The sequence below is a fragment of the Cryptomeria japonica genome, chromosome 5 (genome assembly GCF_030272615.1).
Source record: "Cryptomeria japonica chromosome 5, Sugi_1.0, whole genome shotgun sequence".
NCBI classification, from domain to species: Eukaryota; Viridiplantae; Streptophyta; class Pinopsida; order Cupressales; family Cupressaceae; genus Cryptomeria; species Cryptomeria japonica.
The window spans coordinates 6,261,127-6,285,803 of NC_081409.1; the positions used below are offsets into that span (position 1 = coordinate 6,261,127).

At 40.4% G+C, this 24,677-nt stretch overlaps 1 protein-coding gene across 2 annotated transcripts in view; it reads right to left on the reverse strand.

Annotated features, from left to right (window-relative positions):
* LOC131077960 (ABC transporter B family member 29, chloroplastic) overlaps window positions 1-24,677 on the reverse strand; it is a 239,394-nt gene that overhangs the window by 97,778 nt on the left and 116,939 nt on the right. For both annotated transcript variants that reach the window (XM_058015560.2, XM_058015559.2), the window contains one exon: window positions 22,860-22,943. In XM_058015560.2, the coding sequence (XP_057871543.2) occupies window positions 22,860-22,943 (84 nt within the window). The remainder of the gene's footprint in view (window positions 1-22,859; window positions 22,944-24,677) is intronic.

Consider the following 24,677-nt stretch of genomic DNA (forward strand, 5'->3'; position numbering starts at 1 on the left):
CTGAAGTTGTCAACCAAGTCTGATTCTCCTCCTGTCGATGAAACACAATTCAAGCAACTAGTGGGTAGTCTCATCTATCTCACTTCCACTAGACCCAATCTCAGTTTTGTAGTGAGCTACATTTCATGCTTCATGACAGCCCCCAAGGCTGATCATTGGGTAGCAACGAAGCGTGTGCTGCGTTATGTGAAGGGCACTTCTGATTATGGACTTCTTTACACTAGGAGTCACGATCTTAGAATCAGTGAGTTCACAAATTCAGATTGGGCAAGTTCGGTTGATTACAGGAAATCAACATCTGGATATGTGTTCAGTTTGGGATCTGGTGCAGTCACATGGACAAGTAAAAAGCAGCAGGCAGTGGCTCTCTCCTCGATAGAAGAAGAATATCGAGGAGCAATTAAGGCAGCTTGTGAGGCGGTTTGGCTTCGTCGGATGCTTGCGGATATGCAGATATCTCAAGCAGGTTTGACTCCCTTGTTCTATGATAATCAAGGAGAGCTCAAACTTGCCAAGAATCCCGTCCTCCATGAAAGAACCAAGCATGTGGAAACTCATTGTCACTTCATCAAAAAGCTTGTCGGAGATGGATTAGTTCAATTGTTGTATGTTCCAACTGTTGAAAATGTGCCTCTAATTCACTTGACCCTTGTTCATACTGATCGGGTTAACTCTAGCCGATGAAACAGTGTGAAAGAAATCTGTGAACTCTATCAGTATAACTTTTGCCAATGAGCTCGACATTCGGAGCTCGAAGTAGCAGGTTTGAAGTCATCCCGATGACCCGACGAAGTCGTCTTCGATCATTGGGAGTGCTATCAACTATCAGATAGACTTGTTCGGTGCTATGCCGATACCCGATGAATCCTCCTTCGGGTCATCAGAGCGCTATCGGCTATCAGGTAGACTTGTTCCGTGTTATGCTGATACCCGACGAAGTGGTTTTCGGTCATCGGGGTAGCATCGGTTATCGGATGGATGAAAGGATAAAAGGCGTGCAATTTAGATCCAGATCCAACGGTCATCGCTTTACCACTATGGAAAGATGCATGTATATTATTTCCTGCAACTTGGTGACCATGGTGGGGCCCGGCATAAAGAGCAACTCAGACAGTTTAACGGGTGAGCAAGTCCGGGATGATCGGACGATTGTCGCTATACCGCTATGGCAAGATGCACGAGGTTTATCCTATGCGACTTGGCGACCAAGGTGGGGCCCAACAAGGAGAGCTTCATTCCAGGCAATTCGTGTTGAGGTGGCAAGGCAGTGACCCCGGAGCAAATCAGAGGGTGCCACGTGGCAGAGCACAAAAAGAGAGATTGAGCAGATTGGACGATTGGGATAGATGATAGTTCGTCTTGGCGATGACTCGATGGAGTCGCCTTCGGCGATCGGGTCTGTCATCAGCCATTAGAGATGTAGTTTTGAAGTTACGTCGATACCCAATGGAGTCGACTCGTCTGGGTCGGTGTATTTGAATACGAACCGGTTCGATTCCTGGATGCATGTGGGATAATTGTTTTTTCACGAATGCAGGCCGGCACAGACAGTTAGATGTCTAACCGATTGGTGCAAACTGACAGTTAAACGGTCGACATGAAAATGTATATGAAGCCAAGAGGAAACTCGAACAAGGCTATTGTTCTGATGATAAGCTGTATATTGTGGTGTGTAGCCGAAGTGATCAGAGTGAACATCTGTGCCGTGATAACAAACTTTATTGTAAAGTTTCTTTGCTGAGAATAAAGTGCTCTTGTTGTCGGTGGTGGGTTTTTCCCGAAAGGGTTTCCCACGTAAATTCATGGTGTTTATCTCTGCGTGTGTTTGAATTCTGACATTGTCTCTGTTTCGTATATGCTAATCTTAGTATTTTGTAAAGTTTTATAACACACTAGTCTTGTTTCCCTTGCAAATTGACATTAGGGAAGCGTTTTTCCGCACTGTGCTTTCCTTACACCAACGATAGAGCAAACAGCAGATATTCTCACCAAATTGCTCAGTCCAGATAAGTTTGCAAAATTCAGAATGTATCTTGGTGTAGTTGATAGATTGAGCATTAAGGGAGGGTATTAAAATTGTTGGTGTAAATAATTATTCATCATGGATGCTATTACACTTTACTTAAGTTAACTTAGGATAATGCATCTCATCGTTGTTTGGATATGAGACGCTTAGGGAAGTGTGCACATAGGGATATAGCTTGTAGGAGAGATTCCACCTTTTGTGGTCTTATCTTGCTGTTACACTCCACATTCGGTGGGTCATCCACCTCTTGTGGAATATTATATTATTTCTCCTACGTACCCCTACTTTTTCTTACCTACCCTTGTTTTTCATTGAGCCACATATCATGATTGTATTCTCACATATCCATATGGCCTTGCCTATATAAGCAGGCCCATATTCATTGTATTGGTTAATCCAGTTGATCATTTGCATATTAATGAGAATATAGTATGTTCTTGTCATACTTTTGTCTCTCTTTTATGCTTTTCATTATGTCCTTGGTCTTGGCAAAATCTCACATGGTATCAGAACCATTGGGGCTTCATTGATTGGTTTTGGGAGACATATTGGAAGGCTTAAATTTCCCGATCTGAGGTACTGCATGTTTTGGAGGCATCCTAGAGCATTTTCAACCACACCATTGCGTTCGGAAGGCCATTTTCATAAAAAATTGAGTATAAACTAAACCTATTTTGGCGAATGTCGGATTTTGGGTGTGCAGAAAAATTTTGCCCAATTTGAGCAGTATGGTACGGATTTTTCGAAGAAAAAAATTGAAAAAAATATTTTAACGATCATACGGCCGTCAAATTTAACACAGTGATCTGCTGATCTCAGCTTGCGTCAGCATCTTTTTGAAAATTTTAGACCCCTCTCTGTTGAGCAGTTTAGTTTTTTGGGTCAACTTTGGAGGCTCATAACTTGCTCAATTTTGCTCCTTTTTGGGAGCAATTTTTTTTTATTTTGGGCTAATTTTGCATGCTCTCCATAGTGGTGTCGTTATTTTCTAATTTTGGTATAGAGGTTTTTCAGAATTTTCGGATTCTCTCAGCTGTACCTATCCAATCTTCGATTTTGCAACTTCAAAGGCTTCGTTTAGGCTCATACGACCTTTTCAGGTGCTGTTTTTTTGGAAAGTGCATATTTTTTCGTCTACTTTCATAATCTATGATTGTTTTCAGAGATTTTTAGTGGATATTGTACTTTCAGATATTGGTCTTTTTTTGGCCTACTTGGTACTTGTAATTTGCTTGGATCTTAGTTTAGATCTCTTGCATTATCAGTTTGAGTCTCCTTTGGCCTCATTGAGGCAGTTGTAAAGTTGAAATCAGAAGTCAACTTTGCCATTTTTTGCGAATGGCCCATTGTACACACACTAAGTATAAAGTGTCAAATCATCATTTTGGGCTCGTAGGAAACCGATTGTGAGACATTTCAGAGTCTTTGGGTGTCCAGCATGGGCTCACATTCCTCCGCAGAAATGCAAGCCATTGGAACCTCAAAGTAGGCCTTGTCTTTTTGTTGGATATCCTGAGGGTGTTAAGGCATATCGATTGATGGATCCTAAGACACATGAGGTGTTCATTGAGAGGAGTGTTCATTTTGAGGAAATCTCTCCTAGCTTAGCCTCTCTACCTCCTCCACCTTCCTCCATTGTGGATAGTGATGTCAATGACTCAGATGATGAGACTCCTTCAACTCCAACTCGCAAGGTTACACCTCCGCAGGGTCCACTTGTAGTTGAGGAGCCTCATTCTCCACCTCCACCTAGACCTCGTTGGGCTCAACAGACACTTGAGTCCACGGGTTCTCTTGTTGGGGATCCTTCAAATACACGGAGGACTCGATCACAACATCAGGACCTTCCACATGCTTTCATTGCTACCGCTTCCGATCCACAGACATTTCGGGAAGCATCGGGGGTTCCTGAGTGGGACCAAGCTATGGAAGAAGAGTATCGTTCTTTGATGAGGAACAACACATGGGAGTTAGTCCCTCTCCCTAAGGGGAGAAAGATGGTTCGATGTAAGTGGATCTATCGGACCAAGTTTGCAGCAGATGGTAGTGTGGATAAGTATAAGGCTCGGCTTGTTGCGAAAGGTTTCTCTCAGGTTCCAGGTGTTGACTATACTGAGACCTTTGCGCTCGTAGACAAGATGAACTCCATTCGCTTGACACTTTCTATTGTTGCAGCTCATGGTTGGGTTGTAAATCAGATGGATATGAAGAGTGCTTTTCTTCATGGGGATCTTGATGAGGAGATTTATATGGAGCAGCCACAAGGTTTCATCTAGGATTCTTGCTTGGTTTGCAAACTAAGGAAATCTCTCTATGGCCTTAAGAAGGCCCCCAGGGCTTGGTATGCCAAGATGGATTCCTTTCTTCTCTCAGTAGAGTTCACCAGGTGTCATTCCAATCCGAATGTCTACCTTTTGTGACAGGATGAGTCTCACATGATACTTGTGCTCTATGTTGATGATTTGATCATTACAGGGAGCACCGCATCCATCATTAGCAGGGTCAAATCTGCTTTGCATGACAGATTTGCTATGACTGGCTTGGGTCTTTTGCACTACTTTCTCGAGATAGAGATTTCACAGTCACCTTCCGGGATTACACTATCGCAGCCCAAGTATGCTCTTGATCTACTTGCACGCTTTCATATGGCTGATTGTAAGCCTGCACCGACTCCCTTTCTTTCAGGAGTCAAGCTTGAGGGTCAGTGCTCTTCTCCACCAATTGATGCCACGTTGTATCGTCAACTTGTGGGTAGTCTCATCTACTTGACTCACACACGCCCTGATATTTCATTTCCAGCTGGCATGGTTTCCCACTTCATGCACGAACCACATGAGCTTCATTGGAAAGACGCCAAGCGCATCCTTCACTACATCCAGGGTACACATCATTATGGGATTCACTATGTAACAGGCATAGGACTTCGCTTGGTTGGTTACACAGACTCCAATTGGGTTGGCGATCTTGATGATCGTAAGTCTACTTCAGGTTACATCTTCCACCTTGGTTTGAGCCCCATTTGTCGGCAAAGCAAGAAGCAGCATGCTATTGCTCTCTCTTCAACTGAGGTTGAGTATCGAGGAGTTGTTAACGCAGCGATTGAGACCATTTGGCTTCAGCAGATTCTCACAGAGTTTGGATTCACCACTCCACGGCCGACAGTTCTACATTGTGACAATCAAAGTGCTATTGCAATCTCGAAGAACTCTGTCTAGCATCAGTGGACCAAACACATTGAGATCCATATGCACTACATCCAAGAGCTGATTCAGGAGCAGGTCATTGATTTGCAGTATTGTCCTACAACGGAGCAAGTTGCAGACATATTCACCAAACCTTTCACCGATAGTAAGTTCCAGTAGTTGCAACCTCTCTTGGGGGTGCGGGATGTCTCATTAGAGGGGGTCAGCTGACTTCTCTTTCCTCTCTTATGTGGGGGACTTTTTCCTCTTTGAGGTTTTGACCTTCTTCTTTGAGAGTCTTTTGTACATTCATCTCTCTTTTGGGGGGGAGTTTTTTCCCACTAGGTTTTCTCCCTTTCTCCGTTTCTGAAAGATTGCATTGCATAGGTTTGCTTCCATTTGCATATTGTACATGGGTACCTATCATGGCCTAGTAGTCGGGGCCCATCTTGCATTGTTAACTTGAGTCTTCATTCCCCTAAGTTGCACTTAAGGGGGGGTGTCTTTACTTAAGTTAACTTAGGATAATGTATCTCATCGTAGTTTGGATATGAGACACTTAGGGAAGTGTGCACATAGGGATATAGCTTGTAGGAGAAATTCCACCTTTTGTGGTCTTATCTTGTTGTTACACTCCACATTCGGTGGGTCATCCACCTCTTGTGGAATATTATATTATTTCTCCTACCTATTGACGTGTTTTTTATGACCGCGTCTAACACAGAATAAAGTCACCAATGGTCACCTTATCCTCTCTTGATCAAGATTAGTCTGCATGCTATGATTGCTTAAAGTTCAAACGGCTAATCCCAAGGTTCCTTCAGTGCATGGACGTGACTCAGATGTTTGATGAGTTTGCTGATAACCCAAGGGGCCTTATGTGTGTTCAATTGGAGAAGACTCATGCAAGCTCAAAGATTTATGCATGGATGATTTGCAATGAAAGCTCTAATTTTGCATCTTTTGGATTTTTTTCGAATTAGGCCGAAAGCAAATGAGAGTAAGGTAGAGAGAACTATGCTAAAGCTAATCTAATCCTAAGAGCAGGAGACGAGGTAACTCATGCAAAATCAAACCACGCTTCGTTTCACCAGCATAGCACAACTACACGAAGGCGGTGCAATCTTCAAAGGGTGCGTGGAGGTTTTTCAGATCATCAATATAGACCATCGGATTGAACAATCTTTACTGATGATTGAAGTTAAGCATATACAAATCAAAAGACTCAGGCTAACTTTGCACGACATACAACAATCAACTGCACACCAAAAGTATGAGCTCGAATTCTACAACAAGTGATCCAATCAAATCCAGTTCTCCTAACAACATATAAGCAAATCTAATCTAATTGAAGAGAACAAGACCATGCAGATTGCCAAAGTAGAACAAGAATACACCATCAAAATCGAACAACGCATTAAGTTGGCTACTTCACAATCCTGATGCAACAATCTCAGATAATCTCCCCTCCTTTTACAAATGAGGGGGGTCACCGCTTTATATAGGCCTCAGGCCATGCAAACCCTAATTAGGGTTTCACCCCAGAAGATTCTCCACTCAAGGTGCAACAAGGTGGGAATCGGCAATTAATGACCGATTATGCCCATATACAATTAATTCAAAGCCTAGAATAGCACCCACTAGTGCATTAAATGTGCCCCATGATGTTGATTATGCTCAGAATATAGCGAACACCCTCATGCAAGGAATAAATGTCCATCATGCTCCAGGTGATGACGACATGCAAGGAGAATCTGTCATAAAACCATAAATGAGGAGGCTGCATGCAAGAAGATTCCTCATCCGACGGCGACATGCATTGACTGGACCCACACTTAAAATACCTCCAGCAATAAATACGCCACTACTATTCAACCAAAAGATTCTCGTCCAAGAATGGACGACCATTATCTCGCTCATTTATGGCGTATGCAATGAATTTGCTAACGACGGCTTCCAACTCTCCGATGGAGACACTTGGCACATTCTCAATGTCAAATTCCATCAAGGCAATTTCTTCCTCGCTCTTGGAAAAGAAGCTCTCCCACACCATCATGACTTCTTGTGTCTTCTTCATTATACAGGAGAATGAAGAAACATTTGCAAAATGCTCCTTGGGGAATGAACCTACGAAGAAGAAATTGTGCAACTGAGATTTCAGGGAGTTCACTGTTATTCCACCGTCATTGAGTTTCCTCACGAACAATGCCTTAATTACACTAATGATTTCCACCTGCACCCCTTTGATGGACTCTTTCAAAGTAAAGGAGTCCACTGAATTTATCGAAGGTGTTCTTTCCTGAGCAGACGGCATAGGACCATCGGGGAAAGTCATAAGCTTCATTTTCCTGAGTCACTTTCTCGTCAACCATAATTTGCCTTGGAGCCTTCGTCAAAGCCCTGAGTCGTGGAATGGTTAAGTCCTAGTAAATGTGCACATCCTCCCATAATCCTTCTGTTGTCTCTAATTTGCTCAGGAGGGCCACGAACTTTGAATGAAACTGAGCTAGGTCTTCAATGAATTTTCCTGCTTCGGTATAAACATCCTCTATCCATTCCCTGGAATTTTGCGCCATCGCTCTAATAACCTCTACATCATCAACCACTTCCTTAGGAAGGGAGGAAGGAGTGAATGAAGGACCTGCCTCCCTGAGGGGTCTTTTGAAACTCCGGACGTACTCGCATAGGGCTCTATTTTCTTCCCTCAGTCGCTTACATTTCGCCTTTGATTTCAGCATCTTCTCTTTCATGGCCAAGGAAGATTCTTAAAAGTCTCCCATTACTTGACCTGTGGAGGCATGGCCAAGATCAATTTGTCTGATAACATAATCCTCCTACTTGATTTTGCTTCTGTCTTTATCTACTGCAGGCTCAGCAATGTGCAGGGTCTGGGATCCAGATTCTTCCTAGCAACCTTGGAAAATTTTTGGGGAGCCTTTCTTTCTGCTGGCTGATCCATCCTTTTCAATAATTCTTCCAACTCCTAAGTAGGATCAGTTTCCCTTTTTGATTCCCTTGTCATCCTTCCCACCAACCAATCTGGAATGGGGATTGATGGGATGGGGTTTGGGATAGACTAGCCTAGTCTATGCTCCTGGATCCTTTCCGTGGATCACCTCGTGTTCTCCTCACACCCTAGGGTCTCTACGACTCCCTATGCTTGAGGAATCCCCTGACCTTGCCCAATCCACCCACCAATGAGTTGCTATGTTGTTGCTAAGGTCTCACCTACTCATGAGACAAAAAACCCCTTACTATGGCTAATAAGGGCTAAGGCTTATTCCACACTTTCCAAGGTCTTAGCAAGGTTAAATCAGGTCTCAAACCATGTTTTACATCCCTCCATGTGCCCCCAAGAAGTTGCTACCTTCATCCTTTCTACCGATTTCACTGTTTTGTGTTTTTGCTTACAAAACAGGGCTACAAGGATTAGGACCAATTAGGCCTCCTAACCCCATCTTCTAGGGCTCTCTCTCACAAACGATGCACAAACAACCCTAACTCCCAAAATGGACTACCATTCAATTGGCAAGGGCTGAAGGATTTTCTATGTTTTGGGCCTCCAAGTGGCCGTACAGTGCCTAGGGCGAATTTTTGGGGTTTTTAAGGGTTTTGTGAGGGTTTTGTGGACTACCTGGGTCACAGTGAAGGTTTTGTGTGTTAGCCACCTTGTTTGGATTGGTGGAGGCTCCTCCTTCACACCAATGATGCTTCTAACACTCCTCTACAAATCCTCCAAAGGATGTACTCTCCTCTGTCCAACCTTGCTCTCCAAGACCTCTGCAATCTAACCTCTCCTAACCAGGCACTATCCAGTCTCGCCTAGGAGTGGGTCTTTACTTGGCCTTCCTGCATTTTTAAGGGCCCTGCTTGTTTTGCAGTAAGGTACAAGGTTTAAACTCTCATTCCCCATGGTTTCATAGTGGTTCCACAACGGGGAATGGAGTTATGCAGTCATTTACACAATCCTGTCCAAAATTGGACAGTAAGAAGACAATTTATAGACTATTTACAAACTCACTCAATCTGCAAGTAAAAACCTAAACTAATTGCTTGAAATGAAAGTATTTACACCATGAGAGACAAACCACACAGTTTTGGACGTATCTCAATGCATTAACTTGCTTGTTTCCTTCATTCAAATTGACTGGTAACAATTTTACAGTCTCAGTCTGATATTTTTGCTAGAGCCGTACAATGTCTGACATACAACCCATGAATTTAGGGTTTGCAAGTACTTATACCACCTTTGCCTCGATCGGTGTGCCAAAATTAGGGCTCTCCATGCACAACAAGGGTCTATGACCATTTTGGGTGGAAAAGTTGCTTGACAACTTTTAAAAGTTGTCATGCAACTTTTGCATCTTTTGAGCAACTTTGCCATTGTTGCTTTTCATGACTCCTAGGCCTACTTTGGGCTATCCTAAGGACATCAACATGCCAATAAGGCCTAACACACACTCTAGGCACACTCAACCTCTCCTGCACAAGAAATCACAACAAACTCACTAAGGACCTAAAACTAGGACCTAGTCTAGCACACGTGAGCTCATGGCTCTTATTCATGTACAATGGCTTCTAAAGAAGCATAATACCAACAAAACAAAGAAAGAGAAGGAGTTTGGAAGGGTGCTCCTGCACCAGGGATGGAGTGACTATGATCCTCTACATGCTCCTGTTCCTGTGACTCTTCCTCCATTTCACCAAGGATAGCTTCCATGAAGTTATCCTGGCGAACCTCTTCTTAATGTGGGGGACTTTCTTGCCTTTGACTTCTTGGCCGATGGTGTCCCTGTGAAGTGTTAATGCTGAGTATATCTGCTGCTAGAATGCTCTCTGGAAGTGGACTTGTGGTATGTGGAAACAACTCTATCTCCTGCACACTCAAGGAACTTGTTGGTGAATGCTCTCTTTCCGTCCTTGCTTTCTTTTGTGGAGGTTCTTCCTGTTGGACTTCCTGTTGAACCTCCTGTGGAATTTCCTGTTGGATATCCTTCTTCTTTACTGTCCTTGGTCTCTTTTGGGCATTTTTTTCTTTATCCATCTAAACTTCACTTCCTGCCTGAACCTGGGAAGAGCCTTCGGTTGCCTCACTATGGGAATCTAGACTTCCCATTAGCTGATATGTTAGATGAACATTCCCTTCCACCAACTTTCTTATCTGCCTGTCAATCCAGTCCTTAGTGAATTCCAGCACCGATCTAGCTAAGATACTCAAATCATCCATCTCAGACTCTGACCAATCTGGCAACTGAATAGCCTCATCCTTTACTTTCTCAAATTCAGGTTGTATCAAATCTGCATCCTCCTTTGCCTGATCTAGTACTTGATAAATTTCACTTATCCTGATGGTGTCGAGGGGCAATCTGGAATGCATTTTCTTCCGGACCTCAAGGTCGTCCTCAGCACCTGCCCAATAATCTTCTAAATGAAACTTGTGTATGAATTTGGCGCCAGCAACCTTTCTGATTTGGCGGTAAGCATCATACTGGGCCCTGGATGTATAAAACGGCAGGCAATAGAATACCAATTCCCTTGCTGCACTGTCAGCGGCTTCTAGGCCTGGGCATATTTCCATGAACTCACCCAAGACAACTGGGAATTCAATTGATTGCTTTTCTTCTTCTTCTGCAATTGATCATAGGCAGCTCCAGCAATACGAGCTTGTTTGATGGATATCTTGGCAATTTGTATGACTGGAATGAGAATCCTTGCGTCCTGATGTAGGTTAATTTAGGAAATTGCAAGAACGCAGCTCCATACTTCTGGACCAAGGCACTTGCTTGCGGCAACACCCTTACGTAAAACTTCTTTTGCATAAGCCATGTCAAGTACATGGTGAAGGTGTCATTTGCCAACTTGTAAGAATTGACATTGTGAAGATGCAACTGGGGATAACACTCATGTACTTTCAGCTGAGCCGGTCTGCAACCCATAATTCCTCTTGCTGGCAAACCATCAAATCCTCCCCTTCGTGCAAGCATATAGAACAGGTAGGAGCTCATGAAATAGGACTGGGACCTTTTTTCTTTTAAGTTTTTCAACTGCTCGTGTAAGTAATGACTGATCAATCTAGCCCAATCGATTAGCCCATTTGAATTCATGATCTCGCCTATGTAGAAGAACATCCAGGCCTCAAAGTTCACAGAATGTGAACACCCCATTACTCTACTCAGCATCTTTATCAGGTCCACATACTCCGGCTTGAACTCGAAGATGGTAAGAGTTTTTGGCATCTTGGAGGCATGCACCCTAGGCTTCAACAACCACTGCTTATTAATCAAATCAGCACACCTGGCAGGACCTGCTTCATATACTGCTGGTCCTATATGTCATGGAATAGTGCGAAGGAATTCCGAAAGCCTCACCAATTGACTCCGGAGTCAATGTTGCCAACAGCTTGCCATCAGGCATTGAGATTGTCTTTCACTCTAAATTATAATGTGTTGCACATTCTTGGACCAAGTTCGGGCACTAAATAGTGGGAGGAAAACCAGTTGCCGCAACAATTCCGCTTTTGACAATTTTGACAGCTGTTGGTGATTGACTGTGCCCTGCTGTCCCGAACATTCTGATCTTGAATGCAGCCAAATTGAATGTGCCTAAATTAGTATCGCTGATTTCTTCCCATCTTGAATTCAGCCGGGAATGGGGAAAGAACCTTTCATTTCTTCCTTAATCAATGCCTACCTGGAGAGGGTAGCTGCCTTGCTTGATTCCGCCATCTGGGAAGCACCTTGGAGATGATGAAAATAGAGACTAAGTCTGACTACCCTTCACTTCTCCAGCTCTTCTTTCTTGAATCCACCACATGAGAAATGAAATACCTTTCCAAACTTATATAGAATTCTTCAAAACGTCTTGCTAAGTTAGGAGGCATTTAAATTAGCAATTGCATTCATGATGCGTCATACTTTCCCCAATTACTATGCCATGCAAAAGAAACTTCCCATGCGAGTGAGTTTGAATTTAGAAATATACTTAAATGCACTAAGTCATGCGTCATACTTGGAAGATTCTCTTCGCCAACTCATTGATTTCCACCTTTCCAATTTCGGAGGGAAATAGAAGGATTTTCTCAGGATTCGCTTGATTCCATTCTAACTTGTCGTCTCCTGCTTTTGCAGGAATTTCCACATCTCTTTTCAACATCCCTATTTTTTAGGGATCCCCCTAAAATTTAGGAGCCAGGTTCATTAGATAGAGAATTTCACCATAATTCCGAATCTATAAAATTTTCCATATTCCGGCGAGATTCAATGTCTAAAAATAGCAAATTCAAAAATTTGCTCAAGGGGAATTTTGCTTTTTGATTCTTCCTTGACCCCTTGGCTTCCATGCCTTAGGCAAAATTTCAATTTTTTAAGCTTGGGCGTGGAATTCACTGTGTCTTGGAATTTTATCATCATTTCCTTGGTTCTCCTTGACTTAGTTATTTCAACATTCTTCTTTTGGGCGCAATTTTCCTTTGGTCAAGGAATTCAATGACCTAGGAGAAGGAATTCCTAGTTTTCAATATTCTCCATGCTCTACCCATTTTGGCGCCCTCCATCATTCCTAGGTGCTATTTCTTCAAGAATTCAAGAAGGAGGAATTTTGAACTTTTCCATCCTTCCTTGACTCTTGCTATTTGGCGCCCTCCCAAGTGCTAGGGCGGAATTTCACATGAGGCATGGATTTTATACCTTTTCCACCTCTCCTTGGAAAGTCCATTTTAGCGCCTTCCATTAGGCTAGGGCGTGTTTGTCACTGTGGAAGGGAATTCCAACACCTTCATAAATTTCTTGCACCCTCCACTTTGGTGCCCTCCACAAGGCTGGGGTAGATATTATTCTTGGTCAAGGATTCTTGGAATTTGTCCATTCCTCCATGCATTCTCCATTTTGGCGCCCTCCACAAGGCTGGGGCGGAATTTTGCATAATTGATGGATTCCCTCGTTATTCCTCACTCTCCATGGGATGCTAAGTTTAGCACCCTCCCTAGCACTAGGGCGCAATTTTGACCTGAGGAAGGAATTTCTTCACTTCCAAGGATTTCTTCTATCTCCCAACTTGGCGCCTTTCACCTCTCCTGGGCGCTAAAATGCCTTGGCCATGGATTCTCACACTTTCCATGTTATCCTTGGATACTTGGGTTTAGCGCTCAACTGCATACCTGGGTGGAATTTTCACTCTGGCATGGATTCTTGAAATTTCCATGCTATCCCTGGACACCTGGATTTAGGGCCCAACTGCATACCTGGGCGAAATTTTCAATCTAGCATGGATTCATTCAACTTTTAAGCTTTCAGACTCAAAACATTTTGATCTCCTTGTGATTTTGAAGTGTCTTCCTGGACTTGGGTGAATTTCTGAGCTTTCTATTTCAGGCATGGGCTTCCAGCACTTAACCATTTTCTGGCTTTCTCTGTCTTCTTTCTGACTTTCCGGAATTAGAAACAGCTACAAATGTCTGATCTTTGTCACCTTGCCCGAATGGTCCTGTCAGCACTGACTTTCCAAAAATAGAAACCTTCAAAGTGTCAGCATTAGACCCCTAGACAGGGTACAGGAATGACTTACTATAAATAGAAACTTACTAAAAATAGAAATTACTAAAAATAGTAAGTTTGATTTTTGGCATAATGACGACATTCTAGGACACAAAAAAATCCCTAAAAAATAGGAACTTTCTAAAAATAGAAAGTTGCTCCGTTTTGGCTCAAATTTCATTGGGAGGTTCCTTGAAGGGTCCTGATTCCAGTCGTATGTTCAGTTTTTCCAAAACCCTAACAAAAACCCCTAAAATCTAGGACAAAAGGCAGAAACCCTAGAAAAGACAAAACAAGCCCTAGACTTCACCCAACTTGCTCAAACAAAAAGCAAACAAACTTCAAATGACCCCCGAACATCCGCAAAGCAGAGAGACTAATGAGACTACAACCAAAACACACAAAAAACCAAGACCAAACGATTGAAAGGGCCTCAAAGTTAGGGGGATCCCTATCTGGGATGGGGTGATCTGTGATTAGGTCACAACACTACCTACCCCTACTTTTTCTTACCTACCCTTGTTTCTCATTGAGCCACATGTCATGATTGTGTGCTCACATATCCATATGACCTTGCCTATATAAGCAAGCCCATATTCATTGTATTGGTTAATCCAGTTGATCATTTGCATATTGATGAGAATACAGTCTGTTCTTGTCATACTTTTGTCTCTCTTTTATGCTTATCATTGTGCCCTTGGTCTTGGCAAAATTTCACAAAATAATATTTTATAATATAAGTTTAATGCTCAATACTGTTGTAATATAGTCGATAGATGATTCTTTGTAGTTTCTTTTTAAAAACTTGCCATTTTTGTAAATCTTGTATTCTATAAGAGACTCGATCTCTTTTGTAAATAATCAATCTATTTTTTACCAGTTACTTAGCATAATATATCCACCTTGGGCAAACTTTGCACTTGAACAAAGAATTTTCTCAATTCCTAGGAGGACTTGACTCTTGTTTGAGGATTCTTCACCAAAGCAGGGGGGGAGGGGGAGGGGAAGGGGACTTTGCATGAGAGTAAGGAAGTTTTGCTTCCCAAGGGCAAACTTAGCATTGGATAAAGTATTCCTTCCATATCTACAGAGCAGACTTGGTATGCACTTGAAGAACTTTCCACATGCTAGAGCGGACTTGGTATGCACTTGAAGAACTTTCCACATGTTAGAGCGGACTTGATACTAAGTCAAGAAATTTCGGAATTTTTTCCTTAGGCTTGGGCGGACTTCAATGCCATCAGGAAATTTTTCCATGGATAGGGGCAGACTTCAGTGCCATCAAAAATTTTCACCAAGCATGGGCGGACTTCAATGCCATCAAGAAATTTTTTCATGGATAGACGATCTTCATGATTGAACAAGGGGTTTCTTGATCCAAGCTTCAAACTTAGCCATTTTCTCATGATCTTCAATTAGATTTTTGGAAATTATCCTCTAGATTCAAAGATGGTTCCATACTTGGTTTGTTTTGGATGAACTCTCTTGGCTCGACATTTTCTTGACTCGATGACCACCTGTGATCCTGGAAAAATAAAAAAAGCAACTTTCTATTTTTTGAAGAAAAAAAAAACGGAAAAGAAGGTTCCCAGATTGGCCCCAAAATGCCAAAAACAGAACTTTCTATATTTAAAAAAAGCAAATTTCCTAAAAAATAGGATGCCAAAACACTACCCTAAAAAGCAAAAACAAGGGGGTCCCCATTTGCAATGGGGTGATGTGTGAAAACGTCACAACAGGGACCTATCAAAACCCACGAGAGGCATTGCCCCCGGACCTGTTGTGATGTTTTCACACATCGCCCCATTGCCAATGGGGACCCATGTTTTTTGCTTTTTAGGGTTTGTTTTTTGGTCTTTTAGGGTTTTGTTAGTTAGCCTTTGCATTTTGAGTGCTGTCGGGGAGATCAATAGGATAGCAGGTCCTGAAAATTTGGCTAAGTCTGAAAGTCCTGATCCTGAAATTTGGCTAAGTCTGGAATGTCCTGATCCTGAAATTTGACTAAGTCTGGAAACAGAAAAACCTCAAAAAACTAGATCTTGCAATATAACTCCTGGAGGTCTGAAACCACTCTCAAACATCCTGAAAGTATATATGGAATATAACTTAAAGTATAAGAAAGAAGAAAGATAGAAGGAAATGTCACTTATATTCCATTAAAATTGTCCTGATAGAGAGTTCGAAAAGTCAAATTTCGCTCCTGTCCTTCACTGAGGATCCAGAGCGAATTTCGCTCATGTCCCTCACCAAGGGACCAAGGCGATAATACTTATTTGAGCCATTCCTGACCTTGTTTGGAAGAATTGAGACATCAAAGGCATGGTGAAGGGCAAAATGAGCATGATGGAGCATCCAGACTTGATCAAAAGCAATGAAATGATGAAGTTTTTGCCTAGAAGGTCAAATTCGCTCCTGTCCCTCACTGAAGGACCAGAGCGATTTTATTCATATGCACATTTTTAGACCTTCTTTGGACATTAACTTTTATTCATAGCATGAAGCAGGATGATATCTTCCCTAGCAAAGACATTTCATGGTGAAAAGTGAAGCATTTGGGCCTGGAGGACAAAAATCGCTCCTGTCCCTCACTGAAGGACCGGAGCTTGAAATCCAAAATTGCCTTGTCCTTGAAAGATTTGAACGATTTCGCGAATTGAGAAGATCAAAGGAGATACATTTTATCAGTTGAATATAACTTGAAAGCGCAATCATGAGGAAAATTGACCCTAGAAGCAAAATCGCTCCTGTCCCTCTGCCAGGGACCAGGGCGAATTTAAGTGATAGCTCCCGTCCCTCTCTCAGGGACCAGAGCGATTTTCCCTATAAGACAGGTTTTGGGCGAAGACCAAGTAAGTGTTAAGTTTGAGGCAAGCAAAGGAGGCATAACGAGTCCGTTGAAGATAATTTGAAGATTGCAAAAACGCCAAGTGAAGCCCATATTGTCCTAGGCGCTCCTGTCCCTCTCCCAGGGACCAGAGCGATTTCTTCCTTAGACAAATCTCTCGCCAAGATGAAGCAAATTACATGTCAAGGATGAGTGAAGGGAAGCATAGCGGATCCATTGAAGATGGTTTTAAAAGTTAGCAAAGCATGATTGAGCCTACAAGTGAAAGTTCGCTACTGTCCCTCTCCCAGGGACTAGGGCGAACTCAAGGTTATTTAATATTCCCTCCAAGCTTAAATCACTCCAAGCTAAGACACAAAGGGGCAATGATGTTTGGAACGCCTCGGAGAGAAAATAAAGTATCAAAGACCGCAAAGGTGATGGAAATGCCCAAATTCGCTCCTGTCCCTCACCAAGGGACCAGAGCGAAATGTTCAAGTGTGTCCAAGTTTAAGTCGCCACTCACATTTCAAGTGTTCAAAAGGGGAGTAAGGAACATCATTTTACACCGTGAAGACAGTTGCAAGTTGATATAAACAAGGATGAGCACAAGGAACAAAGGTTCGCTCCTGTCCCTCACCAAGGGACCAGGGCGATATTCACTCAAATATCAAATTTGCATTGTAAAGGACGAGTAAAGTATGCATGGAATGAATGGATAACATTGTTACCTGCCTTGCGATATAAATTGGTGATTAAAGAGACAAAGACCCAAGGAAAAGGGCAAGTTCGCTCCTGTCCCTCACCAAGGGACCAGGGCGAAAGTACTTTAAAGCGCACTCCTTCCACAAAAGGGACGAATTAAGCTCAAGATTCCCAATTAAAATGCTATTTTGGACGTCTAAGACATGACTCTGAACGTGAAAAACAAGAAAAACAAGGCCAAAATGAAGGAGCGCTCCTGTCCCTCTCCCAGGGACCAGAGCGATATGGTTAGTGTCCCTTATTCCTCCCATGCTTAGGCGCCAATATTTTCGAATTACATTAAAATGCCAAATTCGATAAAAATGTGAAAGATTTAATTAAATTGGTATTTAAAAAATAGCGCATGGACATTCAATAATTAATTTAAAGCCTTTAAAAAATCGAGGTTTTTAATTACAAAGACATTTAATTAATTATTATTAAATTAAATTTTAAAAAAAGGGAGCGCTTGGGGTATTATTTTGCAAGGTCGGCCCCCTCTTTTATTAAATTTTATTTGTTTTTTGGGCCTATTTTCCAAGTCGGCCTAGGGGCAATTATCAAGATGAGCGCCTATATAAGAGGGGTGTGTTGAGCATGTTAATCCATCTTTCAATCATTTGTCCAAGTGCGATTTTGAAGGAGCAATAAAGGAGTGCAAAATCTGGTCCAAGAAGGAGTGCGAGTTGAAGGCTAGAGGTGGAGCGAATTTTCCTCAAGACGTTGAAGGCTAGAAGTGGTGAAGTTGATAGAAGAAGCACATTTTGAAGACTTTGATCCACATTTTGCCTAGCAAACTTGCTTAATTTTGCATCTTTTCTTAGAGTTAATTCCCAAGTGGAGGTATGGCGAGATTCTCCTAGTCTCAATTTTGAATTTTCAATTTTCAATCTCAAGTGGCTTAGTAAATTTAGGAAATGATAATTCAAAGATTTATCATGAGGTTTCCTAATTTAAAACTTAAATCCTCTTTCTAGTCTATATTTTCACGTTGCAAAATATATTACTAATTTTGAAAGGTTGTGTAGGTATCAAGATGGCGACTCCAAGCTCGAAGGATCTGCAAGTCGGAAGGTTCTCCTCAAGGAAAATCAAGCCAGATCAAGGACGGTCTCCTCAAGGATGATCAAGCAAGGACAAGGGCGGCCTCCTCCAATCCAGCGTTTCAAGGCGAGGTACATCATCATCCTGCAAATCAAGGACACAAGAAGTCAGAGCAAAGGGTTCGTTGAAGAAGCAGATAGTTCCAGATGAATTAATTAAAGCTAGCTTCTCAACAACATTAAATTGAATATCTACCAAGTTACTGACAAGGTGGCATCCCAGTCATCGCTCATCCAGTCAGTGTGGTCCACCTCAGCATTTCCAGATTCAATGTACCTAACTCATGGAAGGTGGCACAAACTTCTATGTACCTACCCCGGCTATTCATTGGTCGAATTTTCTAGAGAGGACATGTGTCCAAGCAATACAATTTTATCATTGGTCAAGCATTAAATGTTATGTAATGGTTGTAACAAACCCTAATTAGGGTTTTCATTGTAAAATCTTGGCCATTGATCTCGAATTGATCTAAGCCATCGAATTGTATTGAGGGCACTATATAAGCCCTGGCATTTCATTTTGTAAAGGCATTAGGAATTAGAGAGAATAGGTTAGTTGGAAGAGTTAGAATATAGTTGATAGAATAGCAATTAGAGTAGAGTAGAGAGAGAAGGCAAAGATTGTTGCCAAGATGTTGTTGTAAAAGACTTGTAACTTCATTGAAGAAATGGTGAAATTTATGGGTCGATTCGACAATTTGCATGGTCTTTATACTTCTCATATTTGATTTCATGTTATTAGATGAGTGGAAGAAATATGCTTGATTGAGGGTGAAATTCGCATATCCATACTACTAGCAGTTTGTTGATTGCAGACTTGCCTTGTGTAGTCAACTAGAATCATTCAGCTTAAGCTTAACTTCAATTGTCGCTTCTTCATTGATATGCATCAACCTGATGGTGTCTATGCCTGCAGTGATGATTTGAACATCATAAAGCTTCCCTTCGAAGATCACACTAGCCTTGTGGAGATGGTCCTGCGATGTCAAAACAAGACCTAGTTAGAGTTTCATCAAAGATCAATCATTGCTCCTACATTCTTAGTATTAGGATTAGATCCTCTCTTCGCCCTCATCCTTTTTCCATTTTTTCAAATCTAAGCTAGTAAGAGCCTGTGTTCCAGCAAAGCAGATCAGAAGTTCAATCATCAAATGTAAGTCCCCTTGTGATTCCAACAAATCACATCATACCATTGGAGCTTATCCACACGTAGAGACCCTACTAAAAAGAACATTGGAGTCATCCTAACTGATCCTTCTTGCGATATCTTCAGCAGTTAGCGACTTTATTCAAGAGAGGATAAGATGCCTTTGGGTATTTTATTCTGTGTATGATTGTGTACAAAATACACGTCAACAGGACCCCCGCAAGAGGTGCTGCCCCTTGACCCCACTGAGAACGTTGCCCCCAAAGCCCCATTTGGTTTCTCAAGTACACTACAAGTTTGGGGTTGCCAGTACAAGTTATCATCTACACTCTTGTAATTAGTCTTCCCAAATATTATTTGATGTTTACTTTTCATCTAAAAGACAACATTTTTTATTTTTATTTTTTTTGTGGGGATGGGGGGGGTGGGGGGATGATGTAGTCGGCATAAAAGTGCCTATTGTTATGTTTGATAATATCGATTATTTGGCAATGTATTAATTGTCCAAATTAAGTTTGTTGTCACTCTTGGGCAATTAATGTGTTGGTTGGTTGATGGTTGTGTTCCTCTTGGGAGCCATTGGGTCCTTTAAATATGTTGTGTTCCGTCAAGGAAGGTAGTAGGATAGCGTTAAATGAACTATAATCCTTGGCCAACCATCTCTGGTCTTCTTCTCTGTAATAATTTCATGTGCGAATAAAGATATATTTTACTCATATATCTGGTATGCATTGTTATCTGTATTATTATTTCTTGTATTTAATTTATCAGATATAGCAATAAACAGTCAACAGGCTACCCCATTAGATGACCATGATTCTCATCCATGAATTATTCTTTGCCAAAGTTTGGTTCAGCAATGACACCAAATGTTTACTTATTCTACTTCACAAATTTGTAGAGTAAACAAGAATATAGAACTACACAACATAATAATATACATTACTTGCAACATATTCAAAATGATATGGCTTTATTATAATTTGACAGATATGCAATAAGTACAAGATATCATATTAGCAGTCCCTGACTATGAATAACAAGTACACATATAGTAGACCAATGTTAGCTAAGGCTACCAACTGTCAATAACAACTAACAACCAGTAGGGGACAAAAACAATTACAAAACATAAATATTTATTACATAGCCGACTATAACATATTTATTTCACTCCTTGGCGACTGCATAGTTCTTTGCCTAAAAATGTCATGTCCCCTTTCAAGAATTAGATTGATGGAGAAGACCTCTAGCCTATCCTTTATTTGCCATTGGCTAAAGGGTAAAGCGAGAGAAACGATCGATAATATACTTTTATGTTGGGCCTAGTAATTTGTATTTTAAGGGGTAATTTTATAGTATTATTATATTACTCTACTAATTAAAATAAATAAAAATGTTTTTTAAACACTTGACAATAACAAAAGCATTTTTAAATACTTTTGGAGAGAATTTTTAATTCAAAGGCCCAATTTGGAGAGCTTTATAAGGTGGCCCTTGGATTCCTTTAGAGTCATCTTGTCTTCACTTTGTAATCCAACTTTCAGGAATTTGATCATTGTGTTTAACTTTCACAATCAAAAATGAAACCAAGGCATTTCAAAGATATTGGAGGACAAAAACTCTCTTGGAATTCCATCATTGGATTTGGGGACAAAAATCCCCATCTACATCTAGAGCATCTCCACACAAGGTCTGCATATGAGATGAATTTGGTGTTTACATCCAAGTTTCAGATTTGGGCAACTAGTGTTTACAAACAAATCATTGATAATGCTGGTTTTCAGAACTTAAGCGTAGTTGTTCACATCATTTCATCTAGAGTGACACATTGAAGAGTTGTCTTCAACATCTGTTGCTCATTTCAAAGCTGTATATTTATTTGTTGCTGGTTTTCAAAGTTATTCATATATTTTTCCACTATTGACATTGATTTTATGAGCCATGCCAATCTACTATCCCATCATAGCCTTGTTATCTGCACATCATTAGAGGATGATCACGCATTGCAGAGTTTATAAAGGAATTCATACCCTGTTCATGAGCCTTCATATGCAGATTTCACTATTCTGAAATTGTTTGCAGGACTAACACACGTGTGACAATGGTACTAAAAGCTAGTCATGCACCATATCTTTCCCAATTGCGCATCCTTTAGAGTGGGAAAGGAGTTGAGCTGCTACAGCATGAATAAGAGTGTCATTTCATGCCCAGGCATTTCACAATACGCCCATATTTGTAAGATGCATATTATGTAGTAGGGATCACAGTATTATTTATGTTGCAAATTGTGTAAATTCCAGGCTATGCCTCTTTATGTAATATGGGGGCTATAATCTCAATTTCTTGTTGATGCAACATTGTTTACCAAAATGTAGGAATTGTTTAAGTCTGAATAATATGATATGAGAAGGATTTTTCAACTGTTATAGTTTGTATTTATCAATATTATCTACATTTCCTTCTAGAAAATACCAAAGGGGTTGATACCAGCATTTACTTTTGTTTGAGTTTGTTGATCAAGCTCCATTCTTGTTTCTAGCAATCAAAAAAGATACAAAAAATTAAACATTTCGAATTTGGGGACATTAGAAAAATTATATAAATTAATGGTTGACTTCAATATTGTATGTCTAGGAGGCTATGCTGCCACAACCTTAGTGAATCAGATTTATTTCCAGCAACATCAGATTTATTTCCAGCAACATTTTAGTTCTAATGTTAATTTATGCAGTTCTCCACCAGATCGAGGAATTTGTAAATATTTTTGAAGGCTTGCCACCTGAACTAGATTCAATCATTTTCAGTTACATCTTATAATTAATCTAAAAGGCTTGCCACCATAATATGCATATCTTACCTCCAGATTTTTGTAATCCTGTGCAAATATAAAATTGTGTGGCTTCCAGAAAACAAGCATAATATTCTAATGTTATTCTAATCCTTTCACTATATGCTATAGCCTTGCCCACATCAAGATCTCTGTGATCAAAAGGTGTTAAGTATTCATGCATCGTTGAAATTTGCAAAAAATCAAAAAATTATTGTTAGGGACATTACACTCAACCACTTCAAATTGGTCAAGTACTCATTGAATTTTAAAACTATGGTAACTCCATTGATCTGACATGAGCCACTCTCCATAAAATATTTAATTGCATATGATATCATTGCAATAAGGAACGCCAATATAAATGTTGAGAAATATATCTAGAAGTTTTCAAAAGTTGAGTCTTAATGTATTTTAGTGCTCATAAGTTCATAACAAATATATGATATTCAAACCACAACCAAATTTATACCTGTGGACAAAATGTTGTTAACTCAAATAGGCGCTCAATGGCTGGTTCACCCTGCTTGAGCTCATTGTATGCTTTCCCAATCGCCTAGTACATTACAACAAGGATCAAACTTTTCACTGAGATTAATTTTTGTAATTCTGGAATTCATTTATTTGTATGGAGAAATCAAAAAAATTGAAAGAAAGATTGATGATATATCCTATAATGTTAAAAGTTTGGTAAACCCATTTGTTATTGCTACAAATGAAAGGGATGTAAAATTAAAATGATGGAATATCCAAATTTCAAAATTATGTGGATTCACTACACAAGTTGTTTCAGAGCATGAAGTTTCCTGCTTCTAATCTACCTCACTGATTCACCATCAGTTGGGAACTGATGCTAATTATTCCCTTTAGCATAACATCACATAAAAGACAATTATAATATTAACAAAACATTTTTCCAAACTCACAGAAACATGTTTAATGACCACAAGGATATTCTCATGACCCACAGTTAAGACCCTTGATTATTAAGCATGACCATATATTTACAGAAAACAAGAATTGGCTACATTTGAAGCAGCATTAAAAGGTAACAGCATGCCAAAGAGTAACAACAAATTGTACAGATATCGTCTCATCCAAAATTTGGTCACCTACACAACATGAGTACAACCCTTCACAACCATCAGACCATGCATGCATCCTATTGCACACCACATGGGAATGAAAGCAAGGAAGATGACTACTGGAGACACGGTGCAATAACAAAATTTACAAGTCAGAAGTCCACATAAAATTGAATTCAATATAAGATAAAAGATCTTGAATGCAAAGAAGAATGGAATCCATTCTATCTACACAGGTTCAATGCCCTACTTTAAAGATACATAGTAACTTTATTATATTTTTTAGTTTTTAAATATAAATTTAATTTTGTAGAACTTCATTGGTATAGCTGAAAGTATTTTTATATGCAAAAACAAGCATATTTTAAGGATATGCTAATACTTTTAACAATATATTTTAGAATTAAAATTTAAAACAAACAAAATTATCGAAATTAATATTCACCCAAAACATAGCTACTAAATAGCTTAACAAAGAAAGGGGAAGAATGCAAATGCCTTGGCTATATAGGCAAGCAATAAAGAAATAACTCTTTAATAAGTCAACAAGGATTTGTGAACTTTATATCTACTCACTACTGCAAGGATTAGATATTGCACAGCGTGCAAATCCAATAACATTGTATTTATTTAATATTTGTAATGTGCTGTAAATATGGGACCAATTAGAAAAGGGCATCCCACTTGTAAGGAATCTCAGCATTCCTTTGATAACACTTTATGCCACTTGGCATTTGTATTATGGCGTGTAAGATATGTAAGTATGATAATGTCATTGTAATATGTACAAAAGCATCCATGACCTTGTAAGATACATAAGAGAATATAAGACATGTAAGACCATCTAAGAACATGTAAGCAAAGTGTTACATACAGAACTACGTGGAGCATCTTTTAATGGATAACAATAGCACACATAAGAGCATCTTCTATGATGTTTGAATGGACCAAGCCCGAGTTTAGTAGGTGTACTCTAACTTGGGAGTTATGTTGTAATGTCCCCCCTAATGGGACCCTCTTATATTCTGACCTAGAATCACAATTTTAGTGCATAGTAAATACAATAGAGGGACACTATTGTCAACTAGAGCTTGGTCTGGAACCTACACAACAGGTTAGTCAAAATTTCCATTATGCTACGTGTTGTGACGTTTTCACACATCACCCCATTGCAAATGGGGAACCCCACTTTTTTTGCTTTCTTA